Below are 15,648 nucleotides of genomic sequence, written 5' to 3'. Positions count from 1 at the left end.
AGCGTCGGTCCCCTGGGCCCACTTTTCTTTCTCTATACTTTGTCTCTGTGTCTTATTTCTTTTCTCAGTCTCTCGTCCCACCTGACGAGATATACCCACAGGTGTGGAGGGGCAGGCCACCCCTTCATGAGATGGGAGAATTGCTTGAGGCCAGGAGTTCACAACTAGCCTTGGTAACGTAGCAAGACTTTATTTTAAAAATTAAAAATTAGCCAGATGTGGTGGCATGCACCTGTAGTCCTGGCTATTCAGGAGGCTGAGGTGAGAGGATCACTTGAGCCCAGGAGGTTGAGCCAGCAGTGAGCTATGATTGCACCACTGCACTCTAGCCTGGGCGACAGAGCAAGATGCTGTCTCTGAAAAATAAAAACAGGCCGGGCACGGTGGCTCACGCCTGTAATCCCAGCACTTTGGGAGGCTGAGGCGGGTGGATCATGAGGTCAGGAGGTCGAGACCATCCTGGCTAACACAGTGAAGCCCCGTCTCTACTAAAAATACAAAGAATTGGCTGGGTGTGGTGGCTCATGTCTGTAATCCTAGCACTTTGGGAGGCCGAGGCAGGCGGATCATGAGGTCAAGAGATCGAGACCATCCTGGCCAACGTGGTGAAACCCCGTCTCTACTAAAAATACAAAAAAATTAGCTGGCCGTGGTGGCAGGCGCCTGTAGTCCCAGCTACGTAGGAGGCTGAGGCAGGAGAATGGCTTGAACTTAGGAGGCGGAACTTGCAGTGAGCCGAGATCACGCCACTGCACTCCAGCCTGGTAACAGAGTGAGACTCCGTCTCAAAACAAAAACAAAAACAAACAAACAAAAAAAACAATTAGCCGGGTGTGGTGGCACGTGCCTGTAGTCCCAGGTACTTGGGAGGCCAAGGCAGGAGAATTGCTTGAATCCAGGAGGCGGGGGTTGCAGTGAGCTGAGATCACGCCACTGCACTCCAGCCTGGGCGACAGAGCGAGACTCTGTCTCAAAAAAACAAAAAACAAAACCGCTTACATTTTAAATAACCACAGCTTGAAAATAGCAACCTGAGTTTGCTATTTTCTATGAGGAAAAATGGGCAGTTTTCTCACTGAATTTTTAACACAGTCTATGCCAAATTTAGTACTTATTGCTGCAACCCATATTCTCATCTTGACCATAAGCAGGTTGGATGGGTTATATCTGGTGGATTGTGCTTTTATTTGGGGAGTTGGGAGTGTAGGCAGATACCTAACATGTATGGTGTATTTTTTCTTTCATTCATACAGAAATCTTATGTTAGTAGGTACATATCTCTATTCTATAGTAGAGTGAGGGCTCAGGAGTTATTAATTTCTTAAGGACATAGCTACCCCTCACTATGCCATTCTTCTCATTCCTACCTTTCTAGCATCTCAAAACATAAATCCTCAGAAATCAAAAACTTGACAAGTTGCTGTTTCCATCTGTTCTCTCCAGTTAGAAGTTCTCCACAGATATCATACCCTTTCTCTTAGCCATAACGGTTGTTACATCTGTTACCTGCTTTACTTCTTTTCATTCTGCCTTTTATACTTTTTGGCTTTTTAGGAAGAGTAGATATCACCTAGCGGTATATACTGGGTGTCTGGGGGGCAGCTGCTTCCCTGCCTCAGAAGGAAAAAAACAGCTTCTTTGTGACAACTTGTATCTTTGGAACTTTCCCAGAAGTCTGAGGGTTCTGGAATTCTGGATTTTGAATAGCAAAGACCAATTGGATTATGGTTCTGTCTTAAACATATCAAGGGTGCTTTACCCACCTGGAACACTGTCTTGGTTTTCATGTCAGGTAGTAGATGAAAGAAGAGTAAATAGTACCTGCCTATCAAAGTCACTACAAAAATTCAAATTATTATATATGAAATATTTTCTCTGAAATATACTGCTATCTGAATATAAGTTACAACATAGAGTTTTGTGCTACATGTTAAAAGTTTTAGTGGAAAACAACCATGTTGGATTTTTAACTACTTTTGTCTGATAGTTTCATGTAGATCAAGCTTGATCTACATGCAACTGTGGCCCAGGATGGCTTTGAATACAGCCCAACACAAATTCCTAAACTTTCTTAAAACATTACGTGATTTTTTCCTTTTTTTTTTTTTAAGCTCATCAGCTATTCTTAGCGTTAGTGTATTCTATGTGTGGTCCAAGACAATTCTTCTAACGTGGCCCAGGGAAGCCAAAGATTGGATGCCCCTGATGTAAATGTTTGCATTTTTTTTTTCACAGACCGTGAAGTTTTTTTTTTTTTTGTATATAAAAATAGAGATGGGGTCTTGCTATGTTGCCCAGCCTGGTTTCAAACTCCTGGTCTCAAATGATCCTTCCACCTTGGCCTCCTAAAGTGCTGTGATTACAGGCGTGAGCCACTGTGCCTAGCCAGACTATAAAATCTTAAAATGGAATCAAAATATCACAATTTTAGATCTATAGTTATTTTACATATTCAGAAGGTAGCGCCCTCTTTGATTTGCCCAAGGTCACATGGTAGCTGTGGGGAGCTTTATGAGCTAGATTTCCTGATTTGGTGAACTCTTTGATGTAACATTATGGCTGCCCATATGTTGGGATACTTTTTCAGAGTTTGTTAGTTTCAAATGATAGGTTTTCGAATGTGCAGAGAGAATGACCATAAGTTATAGTAGGCTTTTGCTTCATTCTTTTTAAAGGGCAGAACGGAGTTTCACTCTGTCGTCCAGGCTGGAGTGCAGTGGCATAATCTCGGCTCACTGCAACCTCCACCTCCCAGGTTCAAGCAATTCTCCTGCCTCAACCTCCCAAGTAGCTGGGATTACAGGCGCCTGCCACCACACCCGGCTAATTTTTGTATATGTAGTAGAGATGGGGTTTCACCGTGTTGGCCAGGCTGGTCTGGTCTTGCACTCCTGACCTCAGGTGATCCGCCCGCCTCAGCCTCCCAAAGTGCTGGGATTACAGTTATGAGCCACTGCTCCCAGCTGCTTCATTCTTTGCTAGAGAGAAGTCATATAATTGTTTTTGCTCTTTAATTTTCTCTTAAATAGGTATGCCCCCTCACCCCCTGGAAAAAAAACAACTTTCTTGGATATATTTGTGTTTGTATATGTGTTTTCTTCTTCTAACTAGCTTTTAAAACAACCTTCTATTACTGAGTAATAATAAAAGTATTACTTATAATACCTTTTTAACCTTATATATGGACACGGCTTTGGAATGAGCTGTTTAAGCTTCCTCAATGGCTGTAGAATATACTTCATATAGATATATTGCTATAATATTCCAGTAAATGTTGTAGATGGCTAGCCAGTAGTTTGATGAATTTAACAAGGTGTAGAAAAACATCAAATGACCTTTTCAGTTAAAAAAATGTCTAAGCCAGGCACGTTGGCTCATGCTTGTAATCTCAGCACTTTGGGAGGCCGAGGCAGGCGGATAACCTGAGCTCAGGAGTTTGAGACCAGCCTGGCCAACGTGGTGAAATCCTGTCTCTACTAAAAATACAAAAATTACCCGGTTATGGTGTGCGCATTTGTACTGTTAGCTACTCGGGAGGCTGAGGTTGGGGAATCGCTTGAACCCAGGAGGCGGAGGTTGCAGTGAGCCGAGATCGCGGCACTGCACTTCAGCCTGGGTGACAGAGTGAGACTGCATTCCCCCTCGCCCCTCCCAAAAAAGCCTAGATTTAAGTCCCAGCTCAGCATTTATTAATGACTTTGCGCAGGTCACCATCATTCAGTTTTTTAGTTTATGAGTTGGGATAATAAAGCCTCTCTAATCACCTTCATGGAATTCCATTTAATTAAAGTACTTCTTTTGGTTCATAGATAAAAGCACTTTATAAATGGTAGTGCCCCATAAGTTCAGTGCCCAGCACTGTCATCCACAAGAGGTATATTTGGAATCAGTGATGTGACTTTAGAGAAGTAAAACTTAGTAATAGAAGGTTTTTTAAGAAGAGATGGTTATGCAACTAGGCATGGCAGGGCAAAGCTGATGAAAATGTATACCAAGGAAGTAGAATGGAATCAGAGAATTACCTTAACGGCCCTAAGGAAATAATTTTTAAATTTGTGCTTTACAATTCATATCTTATTTACAAAATAAGCCTTTAAACAGTACTGGGGGAATTATATCTGATCCAGAAAAGACATTTTACTTTCTTCATTTTTATATTGAGCCCATGGGCTGATTGATTTTCAGATATGTTTTAGTATAATAGATTCACATCAGTGAATATGGAAAAGAAAGAAACACTAAGGTACCAAGCATTATTGTGGATACTTCCAGATCTATTACCTCCTTCAATTCTCACAACTGCTTTGTAAAGTGAGCATTATTAACCCCTATTTTGTAAATGAAGAAACCAAGGCTCATGGTGTCGTAAGTTAGGTGTATAAAGTCATCTACCTAGCAAGTCATTAAACTGCGATTCAAAGCCAGGTCTGTATATAACTGCAAAGTCCATACCTTGTTTACTATTGTGTGCAGTTAGATAAAGGAACTAGTAGTAGGATCAAAAAATGAAATTTAAGTTTAAAAATTTTGTGTAAGGAGTAGGATTTATGTAACTCACTGTACACTGTAATAATAGCATATCTGTACGTTTCTGTTGTATTAGGAGTTTGCTTTACTGAAATTTAGACATTACTTATTTCATTAAATATGCTTAAAGGCACAAAGTTGAAATCAGTATGATGTCTTTTATATTCTAAATATAATTATTATATGAGTTAATTGTCAGTGTCTTTTGCTTTGTTACTTAGATGAATTTCTAGAGTCTTATGTAAATGAAATTAAGAATTAGATCTGGTCTATATGTCCCAAAGGAATTGCTACTTAAAGTAATTCCATGTTGAATATTTTTGAAGGAGGAAATAAAGAATGTACCTGTTCTCCATAGAAATTTGGAGGCTTATATGATTTTAAATGTAAGTGGAGTGTACTTCTTGGTGTATTTGAAGTTTAAAAGCCCTTGAGAATTGTAACAGAAATGTTCTATTTTTATTAGGTGTTAGACAAACCCAGTAGGCTAACTGAAAAGGAACTTGCTGAGGCTGCAAGCAAGTGGGCTGCTGAAAAGCTAGAGAAATCAGATGAAAGTAACTTGCCTGAAATTTCTGAGTATGAGGTAAGGCATAATGTCTCCTTTATGTTTCACATCTGAAAATTTTGTCTGGATTTTAAATTATGGGCAAAAAATATTTGGTTTATTCCTGTACTTCAAAATATATCCTTATGGATTACAGGTATTAAAATTACCACACAGAATGATAGTCAGAATATGAATGACTCTGAATTCAGTAATCACGCTTTGTCTGAATGTTTCCTGTAGTTTTGGTGTGTAAGAATAGTATAAATATGGAGTATAAGAAAAATGCGTTATTTATATACTTCTTTTAATGGGCTTTGCTGTTAAAAGTATCTCAGGAAATCATGCTAAGCCACTAGTTATAAACCAGTGAATTCAGAACAGAAATCTAATTTGACCTTGGATTGTGGACCATATTTATATTGCTTGTTATACTTCATGCAGATTATCTCATAAATATCCCAAGAAATAAAATTATTCGTTGTCTGGGCAACCCGAGACCTTGATGAGTCTTGAATACCGAAAGATGGGAACATTTTTGGGACCATAGAAAAAGGTTTATGACATGTTTGTATTAACATATTTTGAAATGAACTGAAAAATTTCTGTATAAACTGTAACATCTCTAAAAGGGAAATATAGAAATTTTGTGGTCACAATTAAGCTTTTAGATTCAGGATTTGATACTATAGGAATTCTTTGACATGACAGGTAGAGAATATAAAAATCCGTCCCGTGACAAATTATTTTTATTTGAAGGAGCATTCTGGCTTTTTGATTTACTTTTGGAATGACTTTTATAGAATGTTCTTTGATAAAAGGGATCAAGCATTGATATTGTATGTAAAAATAATACTTAACTACATCTTTATACAGTGAAAAGATCCTTTCCAAAGTAACTAATGTACACTGCTCATAAAAAGTATAAACTCTATCAGAACTTACGCAAATAGAGCCTTTCTTTTTAAAAATGCTGATCTGTCTTTTAGATATCGATTGTTCTTAAGTGGGTCAAGGTTTCCTCCTTATTGTAGCTATAATAATAGATATTTATGCATATTCTCCAGTAAATGTATCAAAAACACCAAGCTGTTCCTTCTTGGTACTTTTCCAGCACTATTTAAAAGCATGAACAATACTTTTCAGTAATACATTTAATTGGATTATTTTGGTTATTTTCTCTAATAATTTAGAATAATGTTTCTACATTAATCATTGGTATTTATGCTTCAAAATTGCTGCTTTGGAATATTCGTAGTTTGTTTTATAGAACCAAAAACTTTCAAAAAGAATAATTTCTTAATACTTCATCTCCAATTAACAAGGCTTTATTAATGTATGAACATTAATAGTATATTTATCCTCCTTTCTCCCATCATTTTTTATCTCAGGTTTTTATAAAAGCTCACTACTGTTCTCAAATTTAAATATTCTGCTTGGCTTCTCTCATTTCTTGAATGCATCTTGACACTGAATAATCCATGAGTGACTTGGGATCTAGAAAGACTTTTTAAACATCTTTTTTTTCCTCTAAAATTTGCTCAGAATTCGCCAGATTTCAAATTAATGAAAAGTAAATAACCCTAAAAAAATCTGTAAGTTGAGTCATAGGTCAGACATGTTCTTTTGTTGGATCAAAGGCAAGATATGTGAGAGTAGCACTGATAACCATAATATGTTTATTTCTGTATGTCATTAATGTTGAACAGCAGCATCAATTTCATCCCATTCTCTAAAATATTTTTCTACTTAGATTGATACTTTTTCGTACTGGAAATCATTTGGGAAATTTTTGAGATAATTTTTGTAAACTTAGTCCCATATCATATTAATATTTTTCTCTTATTAATACTTTAGCTTATTAATATTTTGCTAATTTGTTCTCAGGCTATTGTTAAATAGTTACTCATTTCAGTGGTCCATGCTTTTTGAGAAATATAATTTTGGCCTTGGTCCTGTAAACTGATATCTAATTTGACAGAATAGCCTGGAAAGAAGAAAGGCCTTTGATGCCAAGCAAGAGTTTGGCAAAGTACTGTGTATGTGTGTGTGTGTGCATGTGCGTGTCTGTTTAAATCTAATTGTGGCAATATTTTATTTTATATGAGCCTTTTAAGTAATGGTTCATGAACTTCAGAAACATTGTGTACATTTCATTATTATGAGCTGAGATAGATAGAATGAATGCTTAAGTTTCCACCTTGTCTTCACTTGCTGCCCTCATTATAGTTCTAAGCAATTTGTTTGGGAAAACGTGTAGTTCGTAGAAAGTCCAGTGAAATTGAAGGTAAATTCAATAATATACTTAAATATTCAGGCATGTTGTGGTTCCTGCCACTTTTCAGTTTTATACTTTCATCTTCTGGGCTCTACTACAGCATTTCCCAAGGTATTTGACAGCATATCTGAAGGGTTTTAATGGTCTGAGGAAGAAAAAAAAAGATTCTAGTAGCCAGTTTATTTGAGATGCTAAGTTTAAAAGAGTTAGGTTGGTTTTGATATTTCAGCACTTTTTAGAGATTTTAATTTATTATTAATATGTTCATCGGTGTTCAGTAAGAGGATAATAAAAGAGTTTGCATAATTTACCAAACTTTTGACTATGTAATTTTTTTCACAGCATGTATTTCAGGATTAGTGTTTTAAGGCACACTTAAAAAAATACTGTACTAGTTTTCTTATAGTTTATTTAAATTCACTAAATATGCATTGTATATCTACTTGTGTCAGACATTGCTTTTGAGGTACCATCCTAGCCATCAAGAAGGTTGCAGTCAAGTTTTGTAGAGATATAATTTGCTGTCCTTAAACAAATAGCTGTGAGAGTTTTCTTTTGGTTGTCAGAATGAAAAGAAAATTGTTTGAAGGTTATTAGAATGTCCTGGTAGATGAGACCTAGGCAGGAAGATTGTTTGAGGCCAGGAGTTGCAGACCAGCCTGGGCAATGTAGTGAGGTCTTGTCACTACAAAAAAAACAAAAAAACAAAAAAGCTGGGTGTGGTGGCCGCTTAGTCCCAGCTACTCAGGAGACTAAGGTGGGAGGATCACTTGAGCCCAGGAATTGAAGTTTGCAGTGAGCTGTGATCACACCATGGCCCTCCAGGCTGGGTGACAGAGCAAGACCCTGTCTCAGAAAAAAAAGAAATGGGGACAGCGGGGCAGGTATGCTGGCTTACACCTGCAAAATAGTGGGACCCCGTCTGTACAAAAAAAAAAAAAAATCCACAAAAAATTAGCTGGGCATGGTGGCATGTGCCTGTAGTTCTAGCTGTTCAGGAGGCTGAGGTGAGAGGATCTTGCTTCTGGATGATTGAGGCTGCAGTGAGCTGTGACTGCATCACTGCACTCCAGCCTGGGTGGCAGAGCAAGACCTAGTCTCAAAAAAAAAAAAAAAAGTCTCAGTAGAACAGGTCACTTCCTGCTGTAGAGGAAAAATTTAAAATTTACGACTTATGTTGTTTTCACATATAGGGTGTTATTTTTGGCTTCAATGTCTGTGCTTATTCTGTCCCTAGTCTAGAATGACCATCTTCCATGGCTCTCTTTCAAATTTATACTCATTCAGTGGAATCACTAGTGTTGGAGATAATACAACTCAAGATCTTGATTCCACTTTTCTACCTACTATAACATTTTATGCCACTTTATATTTCATTGATGACCTTAATTTTTTTGCCTAGTGATATATGTTGAATGTATCTCAAACACTTGCTTTGTTTTCTGTACAGTACCTTGGACATATATATCTAATTGAAATACATTTAATTACTAATGAGCTCTTTTAAATTAACTGTCAGTTTTTTTTTCCCCTTTTTCACTTGCTTTTTGTTTCTGAAAGCTCCTATCTTCTCTGTTGTACTTTCTTTGCTCACCAGTTTACACATTGTGTATAGGCCTATGTCTTAGTTTTACATATTGTGTATAGGCCTATGTCTTAGTTTTGTGTTGCAGTAACAGAACACCAGCGACTGGGCAATTTACAAAGAATGTTGCTAGTGGAATTCTTTTCTTAAATGATTTTTATGCTTTTGGTATAAGTCCCTTAACATATGTAACTCAAACTTGTTAAAAAAAAAAAAACTAGGGTTGTTTGTTTTTTGAGACGGTGTCTGGCTCTGTCGCCAGGCTGGAGTGCAGTGGCGCTGGTGTGATTTTGGCTCACTGCAACCTCTGCCTCCCGGGTTCAAGTGATTCTCTTGCTGGGATTACAGGCACCTGCCACCACACCCAGCTAATTTTTGTATTTTTAGTAGAGACGGGTTTTCACCATGTTGGCCAGTATGGTCTTGATCTCTTGACCTCGTGATCCACCTGCCTCGGGTTTTTTTTTGTTTTGGTAGATCATACATGTATGTGTCAGAAATTCAAATGGCACCAAAGTATTTACAATGTGGCTCTTCTTTGCTACTTCTTCTAAGTTGTTACTATTGAGGCAACTCCTTTGATAATTTTTTCTGTAGTGTCCTTCCAGAGATAGTCTATGCATATATGTATTCCAATACTTAATCTCCCACCTGACCGTTTTAGACATAATTCACAGTATATTTATTCATTTTTAATTATTGGTCTAAAACTGAAGTGATCATTATTGATTTGTGGGGTTTTCTTTTTAATGATTTCAGTGAATTATTAGGCTACAGGAGCAAGGTGATTTAACTTCTAAAAATACAGCCCTTTCTCATATTCCCTTTAAATATATTTCTTTATGTGTGTACAACACCTCTCACTTCCATTTGGACTTTTTCTCCTCAGTATTTCGTAAACTGATCACTTAAGCAATAGTCAAGGGACAATAATTTTTTATCTGTATCTTAATATAATGTGAAATAATATTTTGGAATCGAATAGGCCTAGAGGCTTTGTCTTACCTAAAATTTAAAAAGTAACAGCCTCACTTGCTTCGGCAGCACATACACTAAAAATTGGAATGAAACAGAAGATTAGCGTGGCCCCTGTGCAAGGATGGCACGCAAATTCATGAAGTGTTCCATATTAAAAAAAAAAAAAGTAGCAGTCATTTCTTCTTTAATCCATTTCACATATGCTCATTATGCATAGTGAAATGGAGAGAGTTTTCTTTTCTTAAAACATGTTAAATCTAGCACTTAATATAATTTGCCAGTTGGTGCCTATACACAACCATCTGAACTGCTCTATGTTTTTTAAGAAAATAATTAAAGATTTCTAATTCCTTTTCAAGGCGGGATCCACAGCACCATTGTTTACTGACCAGCCAGAGGAACCTGAGTCAAACACAACACATGGGATAGAATTATTTGAAGATAGTCAGCTAACCACTCGCTCTAAAGCAATAGCATCAAAAACCAAAGAGATTGAACAGGTGAGAATCTAGTTGTCTTCATGTACATAATTTTTGTTTGTGTTGCTTTGCACATGTAAACATTTATTGAATAAATATGCTTCATTTCTTTTTCCACCTGTAACTCTAAAACTACAACTTAAAAAATTATAAAAATTGTTTGAGTTGACTTCACAGTCCGTTTGATCAGTATGGTCCCCCACCTGGATTGTTTATTTTTAAATAAAAAACAGACTTCTTTTTTACAGAATATTAATATTCTAGTTAGTATGAAGCAATTAAAAATTATTAAAGTTAATAGGGATGGGATGGAAGAAATGTTCAATGTAGCAAAATGTTAGCAAATGTTATTTTTGAATATTGGGATTACAGATGTTTGTTATGTTTTTTCATTATACTTTAAGGTAGTTTCCAAATATTAAAGGAAAAATAAAGGATACTATTTAAGTCTAGTTTTTTAGTGAAGTCATTCTGAAAAGCAGGACTTTGTTTTTAATGTGCAACTATTATAGGGTTATTATCATTTTATGAGGATTAAATGAAGTAAATGTGAAAGGGTTTTATAAAATGTAACATTTTGTACAGGTGCTTATTGATGTTGTTACTCTCTAGTGCGTTGAATAAATGTAATTACATTGATAATAATATTCTAAAAACTATCGGAAATTAAGAACAAAGTGAAAACTTTTCTCTAGGTGCTGTCCGATTTCTACATCAATTAAATCCGTTTCCTTTTGTTGGATAGGGGATGGTCTCAAATCCTAGATGTGACCGTGTAGCTTATGTTAATGTCACACTAATGTGAAAAGATAAGAACCAGAATAGGAAATTTGTCATGCAAACCATTGGAGTTTCAAAATGAAGGTGGTGAGCAGTATCAGATGCTTAGAGGAATATAAGGAAAATGGAGACTGAGAAAATTCTGTTTAATTTGGTGATTGGGAGGCAGTTGGTACCTTTCAAGATACCAATTAAATGAGAGCATAAGTAAAAGGTTTGCTCAGTATATCTATCTTTAACACAAAGATGAATGTCTTTATTTTATATAAAATTACTGTCCTTTTTTTTCTTGACATATGTTTTTATTTCCTTTTCTCCCCTTACCATAATGGATGCTCTGTGAAAACAAGCGCTTTGTTTTATCTTGTTTTATTTACTGCTACATCTGCCATCACCAAGAACAGTATGTGTAGTAGGCTTACAAGAAATACTTGTTGGATGGATGACAGGTGGAGTCATAAACCTGCAAGTGACCTTCGAGTAGTCCCTAACTACTGTATAGAATCTCACAGCCTGTTGCTCAGGCTGTTCTCAAACTCTTGGCCTCAAGTGATCCTCCTATCTCAGCCTCCCAAAGTGCTGGAATTATAGGTGTGAGCCACTGTGCTAAGATGCAGTTCTTAAAAGGAGAGGTTCTCTTAAGAATGTAACTGGTAGAAAAACTTGATTGAAATAACAGGGGAGAGCGAGACCCTGTCTCTCTCTCTCTCTCTCTCTCTCTCTCTCTCTTTCACACACACACACACACACAAACACACACACACACGTGCACGCAAGTGGCTATACTCTGTATGCTGTTCGGTATTCTTAGAGATCATTCCATATTAGCCCATTATTAATAGATATTTACATCTGTTGTGAACCATGTTTTCAAATACAGTCCCTGATTTCTCCATATTTTTTAAAAGATATACATGTATATTTTTAATGAGTAAAGCATTACATTTAAAATGAACAATTCTGGGAGGTTTTTGGTTTAATATTGTGGATGTCACATGCCAGGTTTGAGAGTAATCAGAATGTGAGTTTGCAGAGAATCTTAATTTCTTGCTTGTACCAGTCACCGTCAACCTTTCTTAAAAATTGTGTTTGTAAATACAATTAATAAAGCCTAAACCAAAACAATTGCAGGGATGTGCCTGAAAATATTTTTTAAATATATTATACTCTTCAAATTACAAAAACTTGCCATCTGTAGAAGGACAAGTCTCTCTCTTTTTATTTTTATTTGGTGGATAATAAATGAGAAAAGAACAAGTACCATGAATTCGTTTTTAAACCTCTTTGGCTCTTTCAGAACACTCTCCTAATATAATGCTGTTTTATGAAAATGTTTATTTTTCTACCTATAAGCAGGGGTCCCCAACCCCTGGGCTTGTGGACCGCTACTGGTCTGTGGCCTGTTAGGAACTGGGCGTCACAGCAGGAGGTGAGTGACCATGGGGAGGGGGGAGGGAGGACAGGGGAGTGAGCATTACCTCCTCAGCTCTACTGCTTGTCAGATCAGTGGTGGCATTAGATTGTCACAGAAGCGCAGACCCTATTGTGAACTGCAGACGCGAGGGATCTAGGTTGTGTGCCCTCTCACTCCTTCCGTGGAAAAAATTGTCTTCCTCAAAACTGGTCCCTGTTGCCAAAAAGGTTGGTGTCTGCTGCCTATAAGTATGCTATCTTTTGAAAAAAGAGCTGATTATATATTCATCAGGTAATTTATAGTTAAAATATAGATAGGAATCATTTTAGTTATAGGGAGGGTACCATTTTGAGGTGTTTTTTGTTGTTGTTTGTTTATTTGTTTGTTTTTTGAGACAGGGTCTTACTCTGTCACCCATGCTGGAGTACAGTGGCACGATTACACCTCACTGCAGCCACCACCCCCCAGGCTCAAGCAATACTCCCACCTCACCCTCCTGAGTAGCTGGGACTACAAGTGTGTGCCACCACTTCCAGCTAATTTTTTTTTGTATTTTTTGTAGAGATGGGATTTCACCTTGTTACCCATGTTGGTCGCCAACTTCTGGGCTCGAGAGATCTACCCACCTATTACAGGCGTAAGCCACCGCACCCGGCCCATTCTGAGGTTCTTAAACATAAAGAAATAGAGTAATCAGGGACACTTGGGGAAAGGGATTGATTATTTTGGTGTTCTTTTCTTTCTTTTAACTTCAAAACACTTATCCTGAATATTTTTTGTTTCTGTAAAGACAATTTTTATTATAGTCATAGCTATGCCAGCCTTGTTATGTGAAATTTTACTTCTTAGCCATTTAGGAACCCCTTTCCTTATTACAATTAGCTAAGAAAAATTGAGTTAATTCAGACTTTATTTTGTTGATTGTTATTAGCTTTATTAAGAGTCTGTTGTAAGTCTAAATCTACTTAATATATTTTTTATTTTGAATTCCGTACTATCACCATTTGTGCGACTATATGGGCTACTTTACTAGCTTTTCTTCGCTTTTCCCTCCAAATAAAAGGGTTGGGCTGAATAATCTTAGGTCCCTTCCTGATCTAAATCATACTGAAAATTAAAAGTTAAATATTACTTTTTCTGTACACAGTTGTGTGTAGTAATTTCATATTTAACTATAGAATTTTAAGTTTTTTTTTTAAACCTTCTTAAGGACACAGGGCTCTTAAATTAAAATAAGTTTTTAAATAACCTTCGAATATACCACTGTTATGTGTCAGTCAGTAATTAGTATTTGTTGAGTTAATGAATTGTGCAGAGCAGGTTTTCTTCCGTAGATAGGGTGTTAGATTTAATTGTAAGTGTTGTAGCTGTGGCCCTCTTCTCTTCTTACAGTGTCTCATTTCAGCTACTACTCATTGTCTGATGATTCCCAACACTCACTAGCTCTTGCTCTTTCTCATATATAATCTGTTTTTGTTTTACATTTAAAGAGGCTAGAAGTAAAGATTAGTCAAATGTACAGTCTTGAAAATGTTAACTAGAGTTGTGGACATGGAAAATAATCAGCTTTTAGCATATGATGGATTCCAATGAAATTGTTTTCAAAGTAGTGGCAGCTGTATCTATTGTTGTAGGTTCAAGATCTAAGCATTTCATAGTAACCTTACATAATAGAAACATTCTTTGTTTTTCCTTTTTATCAGAGCAAGTAACCAATGTTCTTTAAAGTGCAGCTCTCACCACTATCTTGTCTAGACATCAAGTCTACCCTACTGTATTTAACAATCCATTATTACCAACCACTTGTTCAGATTTTACATACATACAGTTAGTAAAATATACTCACATAAGATTTACCTCTGAAAGTCTGGATTCCCAAAACAACTTGAAAAGAAATGATTTATTTTGACCAAATTTCAAAGAGTTTGAAAGTTACAATTTACCAGATTCTGGTCATGCTGTTACTGCAGAAGCTTGTTGAAGTAAAAGTATAAAGTTTTTATTTTAAGAGAATCTAAAAGCTATCTCTATAAGATAATTTGTATCATATTTAAAAGGAAGCATCTCTTAAAGGTAATTTAGTTATTTTGTACCTGATATCTCTTTAAGTGGGAAGCTTGATGAATCTGTTAAGATGTTATATTTACATCAAATATAAAATCTAGATAGTACAGATACCAAGTCTTATTAGAACCATACTTAAAATGATATGAGTACCTTAAGGGATGAGGCCATCTTGCACCTTATCCTTGGGGATGTTACCACTGAAACAAAAAATACCCAGTTATAAAGCAGTTCCAGTAAAGGTATTCCCCATGGCATAAACCCAAGTATAAGCTTCATTTTCTTACCTCTTCTCCTCATCCACTCTCTACCAGTGTTAGGTAAGGATTTTACCTAGTGGTTCCAAATTACTGTCCCATGCTACTCAATTTTGTTTTCTTAGGTCAACAATTTTTTTTAGTCTCTGAGTATTTTATGGTAAGGACATTTATAAATGGCATGGTATAATGAACACTTAGTGTTTTCACATCTTAGAGACCTTTTCCTCTTTTTTTTTTTTCTTTTTTTTGAAACGAGGTCTCACTGCATTCTCTAATTATAAGTTCTCTCACAGAATTAACAACCTATTATATGTGAAAGCCGTTTATGTATGAAAATTACCATACAGGTGGTTAATGGTAGTGTTAAGTAATACTTTCTGCCTGTTTCTTTGCAGCTTTGCAATATTGATTACTTTCAAATTACTTCTTAAGAATATTTTAGGCTGGGCACACTGGCTCACGCCTGTAATCCCAGCACTTTGGGGGGCCCAGGCGGGTGGATCACTTGAGGCCAGGAGTTCGAGACCAGGCTGGCCAACATAGTGAAACACCATCTCTACTAAAAATACAAAAATTAGCCCAACATGGTGGTGGGTGCCTATAATCCTCGCTACTTAGGAGGCTGAGGCAAGAGAATCACTTGAACCTGGGAGGCAGAGGTTGCAGTGAGCCGAGATTGCGCCATTGCACTCCAGCCTGGGCAACAAGAGCAAAACTCCGTCTCAACAACAACAAC

The 15,648-nt window shown here is 36.7% G+C and overlaps 1 protein-coding gene and 1 non-coding gene across 37 annotated transcripts in view; both read left to right on the top strand.

The window, feature by feature from the left end:
• Positions 1-15,648, top strand: part of PPHLN1 (periphilin 1) — a 120,841-nt gene that overhangs the window by 61,023 nt on the left and 44,170 nt on the right. For all 36 annotated transcript variants that reach the window (XR_010148043.1, XR_010148045.1, XR_010148044.1 and 33 more), the window contains 2 exons: positions 4,994-5,113; positions 10,275-10,415. Coding sequence is in view for 33 of the 36 variants with exons in the window: in XM_063785757.1 (XP_063641827.1) it covers positions 4,994-5,113; positions 10,275-10,415 (261 nt within the window). In the remaining 3 variants the exon portion in view is untranslated. The remainder of the gene's footprint in view (positions 1-4,993; positions 5,114-10,274; positions 10,416-15,648) is intronic.
• LOC112205094 (U6 spliceosomal RNA) lies at positions 9,970-10,071 on the top strand. Its single transcript, XR_002938956.1, has one exon. It is a non-coding gene; the product is annotated as a U6 spliceosomal RNA (small nuclear RNA).

This window comes from Pan troglodytes, chromosome 10 (genome assembly GCF_028858775.2).
Source record: "Pan troglodytes isolate AG18354 chromosome 10, NHGRI_mPanTro3-v2.0_pri, whole genome shotgun sequence".
Lineage (NCBI taxonomy): Eukaryota > Metazoa > Chordata > Mammalia > Primates > Hominidae > Pan > Pan troglodytes.
This window is presented reverse-complemented; position numbering and strand designations above follow the sequence as displayed.